This window comes from Asparagus officinalis, chromosome 6 (genome assembly GCF_001876935.1).
Source record: "Asparagus officinalis chromosome 6, Aspof.V1, whole genome shotgun sequence".
Taxonomy (NCBI): Eukaryota; Viridiplantae; Streptophyta; class Magnoliopsida; order Asparagales; family Asparagaceae; genus Asparagus; species Asparagus officinalis.
This window is the reverse complement of record NC_033799.1, coordinates 3,900,193-3,917,479: the sequence shown is the minus strand read 5'-3', so window position 1 is coordinate 3,917,479 and position 17,287 is coordinate 3,900,193. Positions and strand designations below refer to the sequence as shown.

General features: G+C 37.5%; 1 protein-coding gene across 1 annotated transcript in view; it reads left to right on the top strand.

Moving 5' to 3' along the window:
• LOC109845202 (terpene synthase 10-like) overlaps window positions 1-17,287 on the top strand; it is a 52,270-nt gene that overhangs the window by 1,820 nt on the left and 33,163 nt on the right. Inside the window, exons 3-4 of the mRNA XM_020414423.1 lie at window positions 11,049-11,210; window positions 12,110-12,365. Of these exons, the coding sequence (XP_020270012.1) occupies window positions 11,049-11,210; window positions 12,110-12,365 (418 nt within the window). The remainder of the gene's footprint in view (window positions 1-11,048; window positions 11,211-12,109; window positions 12,366-17,287) is intronic.

The following is a 17,287-nucleotide window of genomic DNA, read 5'->3' as shown; positions in this document are numbered from 1 at the left end:
CCGCGGTTAAAGTGGCGGTCGACCGCGATGCGGTTTTGGGCCTAGGCTTGGTTTCCTGCATTGTTTGGGTTTTCTGTTTTATATAAATAGGAACACAATTTGTTTAGGGTTTATTAGATCATATTGATCACTTTTGGGGTAGCTTGAAGGAGAGTTTTGAGCACAGAAAAGAGAGTTCTTTTCTGAGCAAATTGTAAGGAGAGTTTTGAGCACAGAAAAGAGAGTTCTTTTCTGAGCAAATTGTTTGAGGGTTTTGTGAGAGATTAGAGGGTTTTGTTTGAGAGGTTAGTTTGAGTGATCTTATAATCTCTATTTTGTACTCTCTTTCTCTATAGTGAAAACCCCTCCCCTTCTTGCCCTATGGACGTAAGCAATTTGCCGAACCACGTTAAACTTTGTGTTTGAGTTTGTGCTATTATTGTTTGATTTGAGTTGCCTTCTCTCTCGGTGTTTGGTTTGGTTCCTCGGCGCACAACAAGTGGCTTCCACACACAACAAGTGGCTATTTGGAGGAGTAGATCACTTTGGAAGTTCGGCTAGGGCTGCGTTTGGAGTTAAATGTGGGATCTTTTTGGTAAAAATTCTTTCTTTTCTCAGTTTTAGATCTATTCTTTACTTTGTTCCGTATTGGTTGCTGGTGTGTTAAGGAAGATGACTGAGAAAGAAAGTACTTCAGGTGTTGAGGGTGGTGCTTCTGGCGTGAAGACCGTTCAAAATTTGAATATCTATTCTACGAAGATAGATGTGGAGAAGTTTAATAACACAAACAATTTTGGATTATGGAGATGTGAGATTTTGGATGTACTGAACGCGCAAAATTTGGAAGATACTTTGGAATTGAATGGCAAGCCAAATGATATTGATGAGAAGGTTTGGAAGAAGATAAACAGAACGCTGTGTGGTGTGATTATGTCTTGTTTGACTCAAGATTTAAAGTATGATGTGATGAATGAGACTTCGACTAAGAAGATTTGGGAGTCCCTTGAGAGCAAGTGTACGACCAAGAGTGTGGAAAATCGCTTGCATTTCAAGATGATGCTTTATCGCTTCCAATTGAAGAATGGAACCTCCATTGGTAATCACATGAACCACTACACGAAGCTTCTTGCGGATTTGACGAATGTGGATGTTATGATAGAGGATGAGGACAAAGCTTTATTATAGTTGAGTTCCTTGCCAGATAAGGAATATGAGACCTTTGTTCTTACCCTAATTAATAGGAATGCGTCCCTTTCGTATAGTGAGGTCACCGCTGCACTTGTGAATTATCAGCTTCGAAAGAAAGATAAGGAGTCTACAAGTGACACAACAGCAGAGGCATTGATCACAAGAGGAAAGAATCCAAACCGAAAGAATAGGAAGTCACAGTCTCTAGAGTAGGGCATCCTACAGTTGGCAAAGATCAGTGTGCTTGGTGTAAAGAGACTGGTCATTGGAAAAAAGATTGTCCAAAGCTCAGTGATTGGATGAAGAATAAGCAGAAGGGAAAAGGAAAGCAATCATCATCAGAAGAGAATATTATTATATCGGATGATAATCTTTCTGACTCATTTGTTTATTCACTTTCTATCAGTCTCACATGTTGCTATTCGGAGGAATCTGAGTAGATGTTGGATAGTAGTGCGACCTATCATGTGTGCTCTAGAAGGGAATGGTCCGCCAGTTTTGAGAAGATGGAGAGTGATGTAGTGTACATAGGTAATATGCGTGCATGTCAAATCCTAGAGATAGGAAGAATTCACATCAAGATGTATGACGAGACAGTTAGAGAGTTACATGGTGTGAGATATGTTCCTACTTTGAGGAAGAACTTGATCTCGATTGAAGCTTTGGTTAGAGAGGGTTTTAGAGTTCGTATCGAGGACATGACTCTCAAGATTGTGAAAGACTCTCGTATTTTGATGAAGGGCGTCAGAAAGAGTAACATGTACTATTTGATTAGGAATACAGTGACAGGTGGAGAGCTGGTGACTTCTGTTGATTTGACTAGACTGTGGCATTTTAGGCTTGGTCATTCCAATATTGAATTAAAAAGGGTGCATCGACCTACAATTTGAAGTCCAGTGAACATTTTGATTTGAGTAAGAAGATCAAGGTGAAGTTTGGCACCTCTATTCCTCGCACGAATGGTCTTTTCAATGGAGTTCATATGGACATTTGGGGGCCTTCCAAGGAGGTATCATTGGGAGGTAATAGATGTTTGGTTTTCTTTGTTGGTGGCTGTTCTAGGCATGCTTGGGTTGTAACCAAATCCCGATTGGATAAAGTCCTAGTAGTCTCCAACAGATTGAAGAAGTGTGAGATTGGCAGAAAGGTGAATGTACTTCATCCTGATTTTGATAGGAGGTACAAGAGGGACCTGTTTCTGTATTTGAGTCGAGCTCATGGTATTTTGAGACACTTCGATGGAAAGGAAATCGTAGGACAACGAGATGAGATGGCGGATTTCGTGAGTTATTCCTTACTGGAGGAGGACCAACGTTTGATGTCGAGCATTGATTATGGTATTGAGGCTTTAACATATTTGGGTCATCTTGGTCATTGGTTGTCGACTGTTGCGATTGGAGGTAAAAATCCATTGGATATTTGGCCTGGTAGTGTCACTTTGGTTGATGCTTCGATGAGGGAGCTAATTGACTCTCAGCAGGTGTTTTGGACAAACCTTAGATGTATCGAAGTAGGTGAAGAGTTATGCTACTCCATATTGGGTGGAGATTACTCCGCATACTCCAGATCATACTGCATCGTTTGGGATTCCAGCTGAGGTGGCACAGTTAGGAGATCATTTGGATTTGGGTGCAGATGATGAGTTGGTTGATTCGAATGTAGCTGGTGGATATGATTTGGATACGGCCATTGGTTCACCTCAGGTGGAGGTGTTTGATTTGTTTCACTTTGGGGCCATTTGGAGAGCTATCAGCTGTATATTTGTTGGTGAAGAGTTGAGAACTTTTCTATTTGATTGATGGCCTTTGGAGGTCATTTGGGGAACTACGTGAAGACTTGATTCTTTTGGCAAGAGGATACGTAGACAGTCAGTTTTGATGCAGCCGATTTGATGGGTAGATACTGACGTTTGGAGAGTTTGTTCGCATTCTCATTTGGGTCTTGACTTGTTGTGGATGGAGTCTGTTGTCGTGATTTTTTTTTTCACTTTGTATTGGACGCAACATGTGAGACATTTGATTTGGTTGGTGTCGGCTCAGTTTTGAGCAAACTTCACCGAGGTAAAAAATTGTAGAATTGGAGGCAAAGGCGACGAAGCTCAGGAAAATTGAAACAGAAAACATTTTGGATGTTGCACGGTCGACCGCGAGTGGCACTGCGATCGACTGCGAACGTGCACGAACACAAGAAAGTCTCTGGACTTTTTGCGATCGACCGTGAGTGGCGCAACGGTCGACCGCGAGACCCTGTAGTGATTTTTTGTTCTCTGTCGTTGGCCACGGTCAACCGTGACTGGAGCGACGGTCGACCGCGATGCGATTTTGGGTCTGGGCTTGGTTTCCTGCATCGTTTGGGTTTCCTGTTTTATATAAATAGGAACACAGTTTGTTTAGGGTTTATTGGATCATATTGATCATTTTTGGGGTAGCTTGAAGGAGAGTTTTGAGCACAGAAAAGAGAGTTCTTTTCTAAGCAAATTGTTTGAAGGTTTTGTGAGAGATTAGAGGGTTTTGTTTGAGAGGTTAGTTTGAGTGATCTTGTAATCTCTATTTTGTACTCTCTTTCTCTATAGTGAAAACCCCTCCTCTTCTTGCCCCGTGGACGTAGGCAATTTGTCGAACCTCGTTAAACTTTTGTTTGAGTTTGTGCCATTATTGTTTGATTTGAGTTGTCTTCTCTTTCGGTGTTTGGTTTGGTTCCTCGGCGCACAACAAGTGGCTTACGCGCACAACAAGTGGTATCAAAGCACAACATCTCTTCTCTCTAACTCTTCTCTCCATCCAGTGCCTCTAACCCTTCACCACTCCTCCCCCATTTATAGCATTTTAATTGTAATATAAAATAGGTAATTGTTGGTGTAATAGGCAGGCTAGGCTAGGCAAATATTTGGGCCTAAGTACGTGGAGGGAGTTAGGTGGGTCAAATACAAATTTAAGATTTTTCCTTCTTCATCCAAAATCACGTGTAACATTATCTGCAACTCACCCCAAAATTCATGTGGGTTTCGTGAGATTTGCTTCTGAAAATTATTGTTAAATTCTGAAAGAAAACACATGAATACATGAAGATCCACATTCCTCTCTGAAAAAACATTCGTTCTCTCAAAACTTGCAGCATGCAAACTGTTGGAGTTATAACTTAAAAACTTGGGTTTGTAGAGGAAAAGAGGAAAAGTTTAGTCCCACATAGGAAATGGAATAGGAAGGAAGATTCTTTATAAGCCTTCCCTTTCTCTCCTATGCCTAGAAGAAAACAAAAGGTTATGCTCCACACCACACACGCGCGCGTCGGCCGGGCCGGGCTCGGGCTCGGGTTCGGGTCGGGTCGGGTGGCGCGCGGACACGAATGCAGCTCCGGATTAATGGGCCCTTAATATGCTAACATTTTTATTTTTATTTTTATTTTTACTAATTGGAACTGTTTAAAACGTGATTAACATTTTTAAAATGTTTAACGGCCAGAATTAATTGGAGAGATTTATGAACTTTAAAACTGAATTAAAACGTAAATGAAACGGTAATATTCATGAGAATTAAAACAGAATCAAAACGAAAAAAAAGGTTTTTATGAGGATTTAATTCGGTATTGAAAAAACGTTCATTCTCAACCTCTATATAAACAGCAAGCTGCGATGGTAGAAAACACAGCGTGAAAAACACAAAATTCTCCTCTTCCTTCTCAGCTCTGTTCTTCTTCTTACACTTGCTTGCTATTACAACTTGCTGGTTCCCTGAAAGTCTAGAAGAGTTCGCAAAGCCTTCTTGAAGCTCGTGCCGACGAGAAGGAGGTCGCCTGACCGAGGGTCGTTGTATCTCCAGGGACTTTTGCCGCGTAGCCCTGTACGAGAGGGGGCAATTAGTTTCTTAGGACAGTGCTTGCACGCCTCGACCATCAGGCTATATTCTAAACTCAGTTTAATTTTATATCTATTTTCAATCATTATCTAATTCTGTTAAAACTGCATTTTGTGCTAATTACACTCTAAACAGCTTATATTCCCAGCAATCCAAGAAACTAATTAGTGCTGTTTAGAATATTATCATGATTAGCATTCTGATTTTCATGTTAATGATGTCTGCAATACTTAAAAACGAAATGTTACACTGCATGATTATTCTGTTGAATGAATGCTTTATATATTTCTGTTGCATTATAATAACAAAACTATTCATTCATCATCAGATTATGGCTACAAGTGAAGTTATGTCTGCTAAACCAGAGAAGTTTGATGGGAATAATTTCCGTCTTAACAACCCTACATCTAATAACAGCCATAGAACCAGATAACCCATCTTCATCTAGACCAGTTACTAGGCAATCTTCCTCATCTTCCTCCACAGATTCCATTCCTATCCCAAGAACACCTCAAGAAATAGAGTATCATTGTCTACATAGAATCTTAGGAGCTTTATCTGATAGATTATATGATATATATTATACTATCACTAATGCTAAAGTTCTGTGGGAAACCTTAGAGAAGAAGTATGGTTTAGATGATATGGGAATTAAAAGATTTAAAGCTTCTGATTTTAACAAATTTAAAATGGTAGATTCTAAACCAATGAATGAGCAAATTCATGAATTTGAACATATAGTTCACCAATTAAAAATGAATGGATCTATCCTAGATGAAACGTTTCAGATAGCCTGTCTTATAGACAAACTTCCCGAGTCCTGGTCAGATTTTGCCAAAAATCTTAACCATACCCAAGGAGATCTTACACTAGAGCAAGTATTGAATTCTATTAGAATTGAAGAGCAACATAGACTCAGGGAGAAAAATGTGACAAAATCTGAACCCAAAGAACCCAAAGTAAACAATGTTGAATCCAAACCCTTTCCCCAACACAAGAAACGTCCCTTCCACCAAAATCAAAATAAAACATTTAAGAAGAAATCCTTTCATCAAAATAAGAACCCTGTCCACTTTCAAAAGAAGGAAGGAGCTGAACGTCGAGCCTGCTTCGTTTGTGGAAGAACCAACCATCTTGCTAAGGACTGCTTTTTCAAGAAAACTGAACCACCCAAGCCTAGGAAGGGAGGACCTCCACCTAATAAGTCACAAGTAAACATGGTGACTTCCAGTCCAGCTGAGGCTGCTTTCAGGTCTGTTCTCTTCACTCCTGAAGTAAACATGACCTTTCAAGCAAATGATTGGTGGATTGACACTGGAGCTAATATTCACGTTTGCTCTAATCAATCTTTGTTTTCCACCTATCAGGTCTCAAGTAGAGGAACTGTGACAATGGGAAATAATAATGTGGCTCCTGTATCCGGAATAGGTCGGATCAACCTAAAGCTGACTTCTGATAAGACTTTGATCCTGCAGGATGTCCATCATGTACCAGACATTAGGAGAAATTTAATTAGCGGATCTTTATTAGTGCAACAAGGCTACAAACTTGTTTTTGAATCAAATAAAGTTGTAATAACTAAGGGTTTGAACTTCATTGGAAAAGGTTTCTTATGTGATGGTCTTTTTAAATTGAATGTTAAGAATTCTACTCTTGCATCTCCAATAGCTTTGAATATTGAACCTTCCATCACTTGGCATCAAAGATTAGGACATGTGAATTATAATTCAATTAAAAGATTGATGCATCTCAATATAATTCCAAAGCTTAATATAAAAGATGATGAAAAATGTGAAATATGTGTAGAAGCCAAACTTCCTAAGAAACCATTTAAAACTATTGATAGAGATTCTGAGATATTAGAACTCATCCATAGTGATGTTTGTGATTCAGGAAGAACAACTAGAGGGGGTAACAAATATTTTGTAACTTTTATAGACGATTGCTCTAAATATTGTTACCTCTACTTAATTAAGACTAAAGATGAAGTCATAAACAAATTTAAAATATATAAAGCAGAAGTTGAAAATCAGTTGGATAGGAAAATTAAAATACTAAGATCAGATAGAGGTGGTGAGTACACTTCTAATGAATTAAAACAATTCTGTGAAGATAATGGAATTATTCATGAAATAACTGCTCCATATACACCTCAATCTAATGGAGTAGCTGAGAGAAAGAATAGAACACTAATGGACATGGTAAACTCAATGTTAATTAATTCTGGTGTGCCAGAAAATTTATGGGGAGAAGCTCTCATGACTGCATGTCATATACTAAATAGAATTCCATTCAAGAAATCTGATAAAACCCCTTACACAATTTGGAAGAATAGAAACCCTAATTTAGATCACCTAAAAGTGTGGGGGTGCTTAGCAAAAGTCAAAATACCTGAGAATAAAAGAAAGAAGATTGGCCCTAAAACTGTAGATGGAATTTTTATTGGCTATGCTTCTGATAGTAATGCAAATAGATTTTTAATAATCAACTCTGACATTAATGAGATAGCCAACAACACCATAATTGAAGCTAGGGATGCACATTACTTTGAAAATATTTTTCCTTACAAGACCAGAATAAACAACACAGGCCCTAGCTCTAATAATTCAGATCCTAGTTCTAATCAAGGTGAAACTAGTTCTAAACAAATTAGACCACTAGAAAGTCCAGAGGAGCCTAGGAGAAGTAAAAGAACTAGAATAGAAAAGGTCCATGAAGATTTCTATGCATTACTTGTAGAAGATTCTCCAGTTACATTTGAAGATGCAATGAAATCAGTAGATGCTCCATTTTGGAAGGAAGCTATAAATAATGAGATACAATCTATAGTTCAAAATCATACTTGGGAACTAACTGATCTTCCTTCAGGATGTAAAACCATAGGATGTAAATGGGTGTTTAAGAAGAAACTTAGACCTGATGGAACAATAGATAAATATAAAGCCAGATTAGTAGCTAAAGGATATACCCAAAAGTCTGGTATTGATTATTTTGATGTCTATTCTCCAGTAGCTAGGATTACTACCATTAGAGTCCTCATAGCTCTAGCATCCATTCACAAATTAATAATACATCAAATGGATGTTAAAACTGCATTTTTAAATGGAGACTTAGATGAAGAAATTTATATGGATCAACCTGAGGGATTTATAGCTTCTGGACAAGAAAAGAAAGTATGCAAGCTTATTAGATCACTATATGGTCTCAAACAAGCCCCAAAACAATGGCATATGAAATTTGATGAAATTATACTATCTTATGGATTTGTAATTAATCAAACAGATGAGTGTGTATACCATAAAATAGATAAAAACAACAAAATTGTGATATTATGCCTATATGTTGATGACATTCTTATTTTTGGTTCTGACATACAAATCATAAATGATATCAAACACTTTTTATCACAAAATTTTGACATGAAAGATTTAGGTCAAGCTGACCTAATTCTTAATACTAAAATCATGAAAAATGAGAATGGATATGTGCTATCACAATCACATTACATAGAAAAAATCCTCAAGAATTTTTATGATCCAAACTGTCAACCTGTTTCCACTCCATATGATCCTAATGTACATCTAAAGAAAAATACAGGTCATCCTCAATTACAAAGAGAATATGCACAAATAATTGGATCATTAGGATTCCTAACAAACTACACCAGACCTGACATTGCTTATGCAGTAAATAGACTTAGTAGATATACATCAAATCCTGATAAGAGTCACTGGGATGCTTTAGAAAGAATTTTGAGATACCTAAAAGGAACTATAAATTATGGTTTACACTATAAAGGTTATCCATCTGTACTAGAAGGTTATTCAGATGCAAATTGGATTAGTGACTCAGTAGATGTAAAATCCACCACAGGATTTGTGTTCCTTTTAGGAGGAGGAGCTGTGTCCTGGAAATCTACTAAACAAACTGTAATGGCTAGAAGTACAATGGAATCAGAAATGATAGCTCTTGATACTACTAGTATAGAAGCTGAATGGTTGAAAGATTTACTAACTGAAATTCCACTAATGCAAAAACCATTACCAGCCATTTCTATTCATTGTGATTGCAGGTCAGCGATTGACAAATGCCATCAAGAGAATGCAAATGTGAAGATGAATCGACACTTGAAAGTGCGACATAAATCCTTGAGATATAAGATGAAAAACCATATAATAGCCTTAGATTTTGTAAGATCAGAGAAAAATCTTGCAGATCACTTAACTAAAGGCTTATCTAGGGCAGTGGTCCTAGAATCATCGAGGGGGATGGGGTTAAGCCCATAAGAAAAATCACTGCAGTGGCAACCCAACCTCGCAGAGGTTCAATGGGTAGAAACAAACTGAATGAGTGATTAATTGTTAGGAGCACTGAATTCATTTGCTCCCATCCCTAGGGTGATCAGTGCTCATAAAAAGCAAGTGAAAGGTTGAGTCTAACTCTTAATGAATCCAAGACCCATGAGGCAGGATGCTTACTTGCTCGCATCCTTATTAGGATTCACCTATATGTGTGTAGTTGTGAGGCCGCGACTATGGGATCAGGGCTGCTCCCTAGTAACACACATGAAAGATACCTGCGCAAGGCCGATAATAGCGCAACCCGTTTAGAATTCTTCAAAACTGTACTATGTGTGCTTTCTGTAGAAATCCGATAAATGAGACTGGTTCAAGGCGAAGTCCACCAAGCTCTCACGGATCTATACAACTGTCACTAAGTGAAGGTTCAAACCGAAAGGTACCTCCACCTATTACATAGTATAAGGGAACCAGCAATCTTATTTATTTTTAAGTTTTTATTTTATTCTTATTTCTGAGCTATTTCAAGTTTTAAGTTATGTGGGGGATTGTTGGAGTTATAACTTAAAAACTTGGGTTTGTAGAGGAAAAGAGGAAAAGTTTAGTCCCACATAGGAAATGGAATAGGAAGGAAGAGTCTTTATAAGCCTTCCCTTTCTCTCCTATGTCTAGAAGAAAACAAAAGGTTATGCTCCACACCACACACACGCGCGCCGGTCGGGCCGGGCTCGGGCTCGGGTTCGGGTCGGGTCGGGTGGCGCGCGCACACGACCTGCGGACACGAATGCAGCTCCGGATTAATGGGCCCTTAATATGCTAACATTTTTATTTTTATTTTTATTTTTACTAATTGGAACTGTTTAAAACGTGATTAACATTTTTAAAATGTTTAACGGCCAGAATTAATTGGAGAGATTTATGAACTTTAAAACTGAATTAAAACGTAAATGAAACGGTAATATTCATGAGAATTAAAACAGAATCAAAACGGAAAAAAAGGTTTTTATGAGGATTTAATTCGGTATTGAAAAAACGTTCATTCTCAACCTCTATATAAACAGCAAGCTGCAAGGGTAGAAAACACAGTGTGAAAAACACAAAATTCTCCTCTTCCTTCTCAGCTCTGTTCTTCTTCTTACACTTGCTTGCTATTACAACTTGCTGGTTCCCTGAAAGTCTAGAAGAGTTCGCAAAGCCTTCTTGAAGCTCGTGCCGACGAGAAGGAGATCGTCTGACCGAGGGTCGTTGTATCTCCAGGGACTTTTGCCGCGTAGCCCTGTACGAGAGGGGGCAATTAGTTTCTTGGGACAGTGCTTGCACGCCTCGACCATCAGGCTATATTCTAAACTCAGTTTAATTTTATATCTATTTTCAATCATTATCTAATTCTGTTAAAACTGCATTTTGTGCTAATTACACTCTAAACAGCTTATATTCCCAACACAAACTGCTTAAGATTGAGGAAAAATGAATTCTCTTCCTATTTCTTCTCGCGATTTTCTACTCGAAACCATGTTGAAACCAAAAGTTAAAGTTTCCTGTCATCGGTTCGTCATGGCGAGGCACAACTATTTTTCTCTTGCCTCTGGATTATGCTCGTTTGACATGGTTACTTATTTATTTAAATGCTTATGTTCAAGAATCCTTAGGGCACCTAGTTATGTATATACATTGATGTTGAAGAAGTAATGATGCTCAGTGCTCTTTTTCTCTCTCTATCAATATGCAGAAGCCCATGCGAATGTTCTCATACCTTCAATCTAGAGCTAACTCAACAACATCCGATTTGAACTACTTAGTGGATTCAGGAGTACCACGTCGACGATCTGCTGACTATCAACCCGCTATTTGGAGTCATCAGTTCATCGAGTCTATTGATACCCTTTATGATGTAAGTTTTTAACTTTTTGTTTTAGGGTCTGTTTGGTTGATTTGCTAGAATTATTGAGAAAGTGTTTCCATAAAAAAAATTAGTTTTCATCTATTTCCATGGCTTTCTTGGAAAATGTAAGTTTTTGTTTGGCTCACCATAGAAACAAGGGAGGAAATAGATTTCCTTGCTTTGCTTGTTTAGGATAAAATGAAAATTTTTAGGAAACCGTGAGTACAAGAGTAGCTTCATCATACTTTCACATTGAAATCGATCAATCCATCAACTCCTCGACAACCCTCCCTATGTATTAATATTAAAGCTAACTTTTCTAACGCATTTCCAAGCTCATAACTAGGTAATTAATGAGTTTCTCAACTTCCAGAAAAAAATGCATATTGTTATTTTTTCTCACCTTTTTTTTTTGTTTTTGTTTTTTGTTTTTTTTGCCCCACTCGAAAGAAAGAAGAAAGGAATTCGATATATCCTTTTCTTGATACACTGCCTGTACTGTAGGCTATAGTGAGTTAACTTCTTATTATGCACTTAAATATTCTATTAGCCCCTTGACACTCTGATCCCATAATGAACTTCTGGTTATTTTTATGGTAAAATATCAATAAAACCCCTTCAACTTGTTGAAGGATTATTAGAAACCCCGTAGCTTTCAAAATATCAGAAAACTCTCCTTTAGTTAGCGGTTATTAGAAAACACTCTTTAACTTTAATATTCTATCAGAAAATCCTTCAAATAGGTTGATTGTAATTTTCACATGGGTGAGTAAACGTAGGGTACATTTTTGCTAGTGAAAATTAATCATTCTTGCTAATTAATAAAATAGATGATTAAACTGTATATTCAAAAATAATCTTGAAATATATTCATTTTATAACGCACTCTCCTGACTTTCATCTCAAAGAAAGATGATGTCAAGGCACGGATTGAAGAATTAAAGCAGGGAGTCGAGCAATTGCTTAAGGAAACCGAAGATCCGACGGCCACACTTGAACTCATGGTTTCAATCCGACGACTTGGATTAGCTTACCATTTCCAGAAGGAAATTGGGGATAAGCTACAAGAAATCTACGTTGATGGATTCAAATCTTTACAGGGATTGAAGGAGACTGCACTTTGCTTTAGACTGCTTCGAGAACACGGTTACAATGTATCCTCTGGTACGATTTATCTCATTCTAATTTCAAATAATTTTGTGGGTATATTTCACAAAACCCCATGAACCTTTGGGGTTTCTTGCTCAGAACCTTATTTCAAATAATTTTGTGGGTATATTTCACAAAACCCCATGAACCTTTGGGGTTTCTTGCTCAGAACCTTGAAATTTATATATCTTAAAATATATCACACTGAATTTTCCTGACTTAACTACTTGCTAGTAAAAATGAAGAAGGGGACAAAATTTCTGAGGCTTGAAATATTTTCCTTGAAGAAATATTTGTCCTATTTGGTAATTCAAGTTTGCTTTAGGTTAATGCAAAATTTCTTCCTAGGATATAGTAGAAAACTAAAAATTTTAGTAAGCATATATGAAATGTTGGACTTTATTTGTGATTAATTCATAGAGATTAAACATGAGAGCGGAAGCAATACCTGAATCCATGACAAATTTGCACTAGATCTGAATTAGGGTTTGATCTTCTAATCTTGAGGGTCTCTCCTTTAGAATCTCTTTAGATGAGGATTAAGAGAATAGAGAATGTAACCCTAGATTGGGGACCATAACCCATTATTTATAGATGTTGTACATTAGCAATTTGGCCCCCTCATCAAATCACAATTACAACCTGATATCTGCACATATAACCCCATGATTATATTTAAATACCCATTAACCCAAATTGATTGATCACTTTAGTGGGTTATCCTGAAGGATAGCAATACACAATGATTAATCATATGTGCCCACAAATAGATTTAATTAGATTTAAATCTAACAATCTCCCACTTGGGCATCATATGATTCATTTAAGCGTGTATAACCTTATGAGATCAAAACTGCTATCACTTGAAAAGATATTTCCGAACAATCTCGTCCATTGACTATATCAATATAGGATCAAAGCGGCCTTCGTCACATTTATCGTGACTCGACCCATCATTGGTCACAAATACCAATACAATCAAATGACATAGATCAAACATGGATGTGCAGCATGAAAATTACATGCAATGTGATCAATACATGTCTATTTTCAACTGGTCCTACCTTAAACTTTAGCGAGGTCAAAACCAAACATAATAAAAAACAGAGTGTCTTAACTTAATACTTTATTCTGATCAGACAATACAACCAAACACAAAGCACCAGAAAATTACAAACTCCCACTAAATCTTGATATCCTCAAAAAACACCACACCCATATGAACAGTATGCTTATGAAAGACCTTGGGTGGCAATCCTTTAGTAAGAGGATCTTCTATCATGGAGTTTGTCCCAATGTGCTCTATGGATATTTGTCCACTCTGTACCCTTTCTTTTACAACCAGGAACTTAATATCAATATATTTTGACTTAGTTGAGCTCCTGTTGTTATTGGAATACATAACAGCAGATTTATTGTCACAAAATAACCTCAGTGGTCCTTCAATATTTTTCAAAATACGCAGTCCTGTGACAAAATTTCGCAACCATATTCCATGATTTGATGTCTCATAGCAAGCTACAAACTCTGCTGCCATGGTGGAGGAAGCTACGAGTGTCTGTTTAACACTTTTCCATGAAATAGCTCCTCCTGCTAACATATAAATATAGCCTGATGTAGACTTTCTGCTATCTTGACATCCAGCAAAATCAGAATCCGAATACCCAATGACCTCCAACTGTTCTGATTTTCTGTATGTGAGCATATAATCTTTTGTTTTCTGAAGATACCTCATAACGCTTTTGACTGCTATCCAATGATCCATACCAGGATTGCTTAAGTATGTACCTAACATCCCAACAATGTACGCAATATCAGGACACGTACATACCTGAGCATACATTAGACTTCCTACAGCCGAAGCATAAGGAATCTTCTGCATTTTCTGAATTTCAAGGTTACCTTTAGGGCACTGATTGAGACTGAACTTTTCTCCTTTAGCAACAGGGGTGTCACCTGGTCTGTAATCTTGCATGCCAAATCTTTTGAGTACTTTATCGATATAGATTTTTTATGATAAACCAAGTATACCGCGAGAACGATCTCGATGTATCTGGATTCCTAATATAAAAGAGGCGTCCCTAAGATCTTTTATCTCAAAATTCTTTCAAGATGTCATCGACATACAGAACCAGAAAAATATACTTACTCCCACTGAACTTGTGATATACACAGTCATCAACAATGTTCATCTCAAAACCGAACGAGATAACTATTTGTTGAAACTTATGATACCATTGACGAGGAGCTTGCTTGAGTCCATAGATGGATTTCCTTAATTTGCAGACCATATTCTTTGGGTCTCCTGACACAAAGTTTTCTGGTTGCACCATATAAATCATCTCATCAATGTCTCCATTGAGAAATGCAGTCTTAACATCCATCTGATGTAACTCAAGATCATAATGAGCAACAAGTGCCATGATTGTTCTGAAAGAATCTTTCGATGAAACCGGAGAGAAAGTCTCTATATAATCAATGTCTTCCTTTTGAGTATAGCCTTTAGCCACAAGACGTGCCTTATACCTCTCCACATTACCATTTGCATCCCGCTTGGTTTTAAAAATCCATTTACAACCAATTGGTTTTGCACCTTCTGGCAATGGGATAAGTTCCCAAACCTTATTGTCTTGCATAGACTTGTACTCTTCATTCATTGCATCAATCCACTGTTGAGAGTTAGAACTTTTCATGGCCTGAGAGAGGTTGATTGGATCATCTTCTAATATTCCACTACTTTCCTCATGTTCTTAAAGAAATACAATATAATCATCCGAAATAGCATTTCTCCTTTCTCTCGTGGATCTCCTTAATGGCACTGGTTCTTGAGGTTGTTGAGTTTGTTATTCTGGAATAGGTAGTTGTTCAACATTGTCATCTTGAGGTTTCGGATCTACTTCTTGAGCAACAACAGGTATAGGAACCTGAATATTGTCAAAAGTAACTGTATGGATTAGATCTGAAGCCAATTCCTCCTCAAAACTAATGTCTCTAACCTTATTTCTCCCCCCCAAACTCAACATCCTCAAAGAATGTTGTTGTTCCCGTCTCAAAAATATTCTTTAGTGTGGGATCATAAAACTTAGAGCTCATAGAACGTTCAGAGTACCCAATAAAGTAGCTGCTAACTGTTTTAGAGTCCAATTTCTTTTTATTTGGCCTATAAGGCCTTGCCTCAGCTGGACATCCCCAAATATGTAAATGCTTTAAACTGGGCTTTCGACCAGTCCAAAGCTCATAAGGTATTTTAGCAACTGCTTTACTTGGTACTCTATTCAGAATGTAAGCTGCTGTCTTAAGTGCTTCTCCCCAGAGTGACTCTGGTAAAGAAGAATGAGCAATCATACTTCTTACCATATCCTTAAGAGTCCTATTTCGTCTTTCAGCTACACCATTCATGCTAGGAGAACCCGGCATTGTATACTGTGGGACGATACCGCATTCCTCTAGGTATCTAGCAAATGGTCCTGGACGTTGTTCACCTGAACCATCATATCTGCCGTAATACTCACCACCATGATCAGATCTAACGGTTTTAATTCTTCTGTTGAGTTAATTCTCAACTTCAGCTTTATAGGCTTTGAACATGTCCAGACACTCAGATTTTTCATGAATGAGATATAGGTACCCGTATCGTGAGTAATCGTCTATGAATGATATAAAATATTATTGACCATTCCAAGATGCCGTAGGGAATGGCCCACAAATATCCGTATGTATCAATTCTAAGACATCTGAAGATCTATTAGCACCTAATCTCTTAACTTTGGTCTGTTTTCCCTTGATACATTCAACACATACGTCGAAGTCCGAAAAATCAAGGGAATCCAAAATGCCATCAGACACAAGACGCTCAACTCTACCTTTTGAGATATGACCCAAGCGCTTATGCCATAATGTCGCCGAATTTTCCTTATTTAATTTACACTTAGTACCACGTGATTCCACATGCAAGGATTCATTATAAGAAGTAATTGTATCAAGCAGATATAGGTTGTCATAAGTACTCAAGTAACCAGTTCCCACAATAATTGAATTAAAAGATAAACTGGATTGATTATTTCCAAATGAACAAGAGTAACCTGATTTATCCAATACAGAAACTGAAATCAAATTCCGTCTAAAAGATGGTACTACAAAAGTATCTTTTAAATCTAAATATGAACCAGTTCCTAATAGCAACCTAAAGTGCCCAATTGCTTCCACATCTACTGATTGTCCATCGCCCATAAAGATGTATCTTTCACCATCACTTGGCTTTCGATAGTTCAGGCAGCCCTGCATAGAAACACTTATGTGAGTAGTAGCACCAGAGTCTAACCACCAAGTGTTTCTAGGTACTGAAGCTAAATTAACCTTAGAACAGACCAGAGTAAGGAACATACCCTTCTTAGCATGCCAGGCGTGATATTTGGTACAATCCTTCTTTATATGTCCAGACTTGTTACAGAAGAAATAACCCTGATCGTCCTTATGTTGTTTCTTCTGAACAGTACCCTTAGCAGCTTCATTATCATTCTTTCTTTTCTTGCCCTTATCCTTAGAGGCATAGGCCAAATGAGCACTTTCAGTCTTATCTTGCTTCAACCTGTCTTCTTCTTGTACACAATATGAAATGAGCTCATTTAGATTCCATTTCTCCTTTTGGCAGTTATAACTGACCTTAAACTGATTGAATTGTGCAGGAAGAGATAACAGAACCAGATGCACAAATAACTCATCACAAAGATCGAGTTTAAATGCCTTAAGTTTTGAAGCAATATGAGACATTTCCATAATGTACTCCCTGATATTTCCTTTGCCCTTATACTTCATTGAAATCAAGCGAGTTAAAAGCGTGCTTGTTTCTACCTTATCGTTTTTCGCAAAACGTTTCTTAATTTCGACAAGGAAATCTTTAGCCTTTGTAATCCCTTCGGATTCTATGCCTCTGAAGA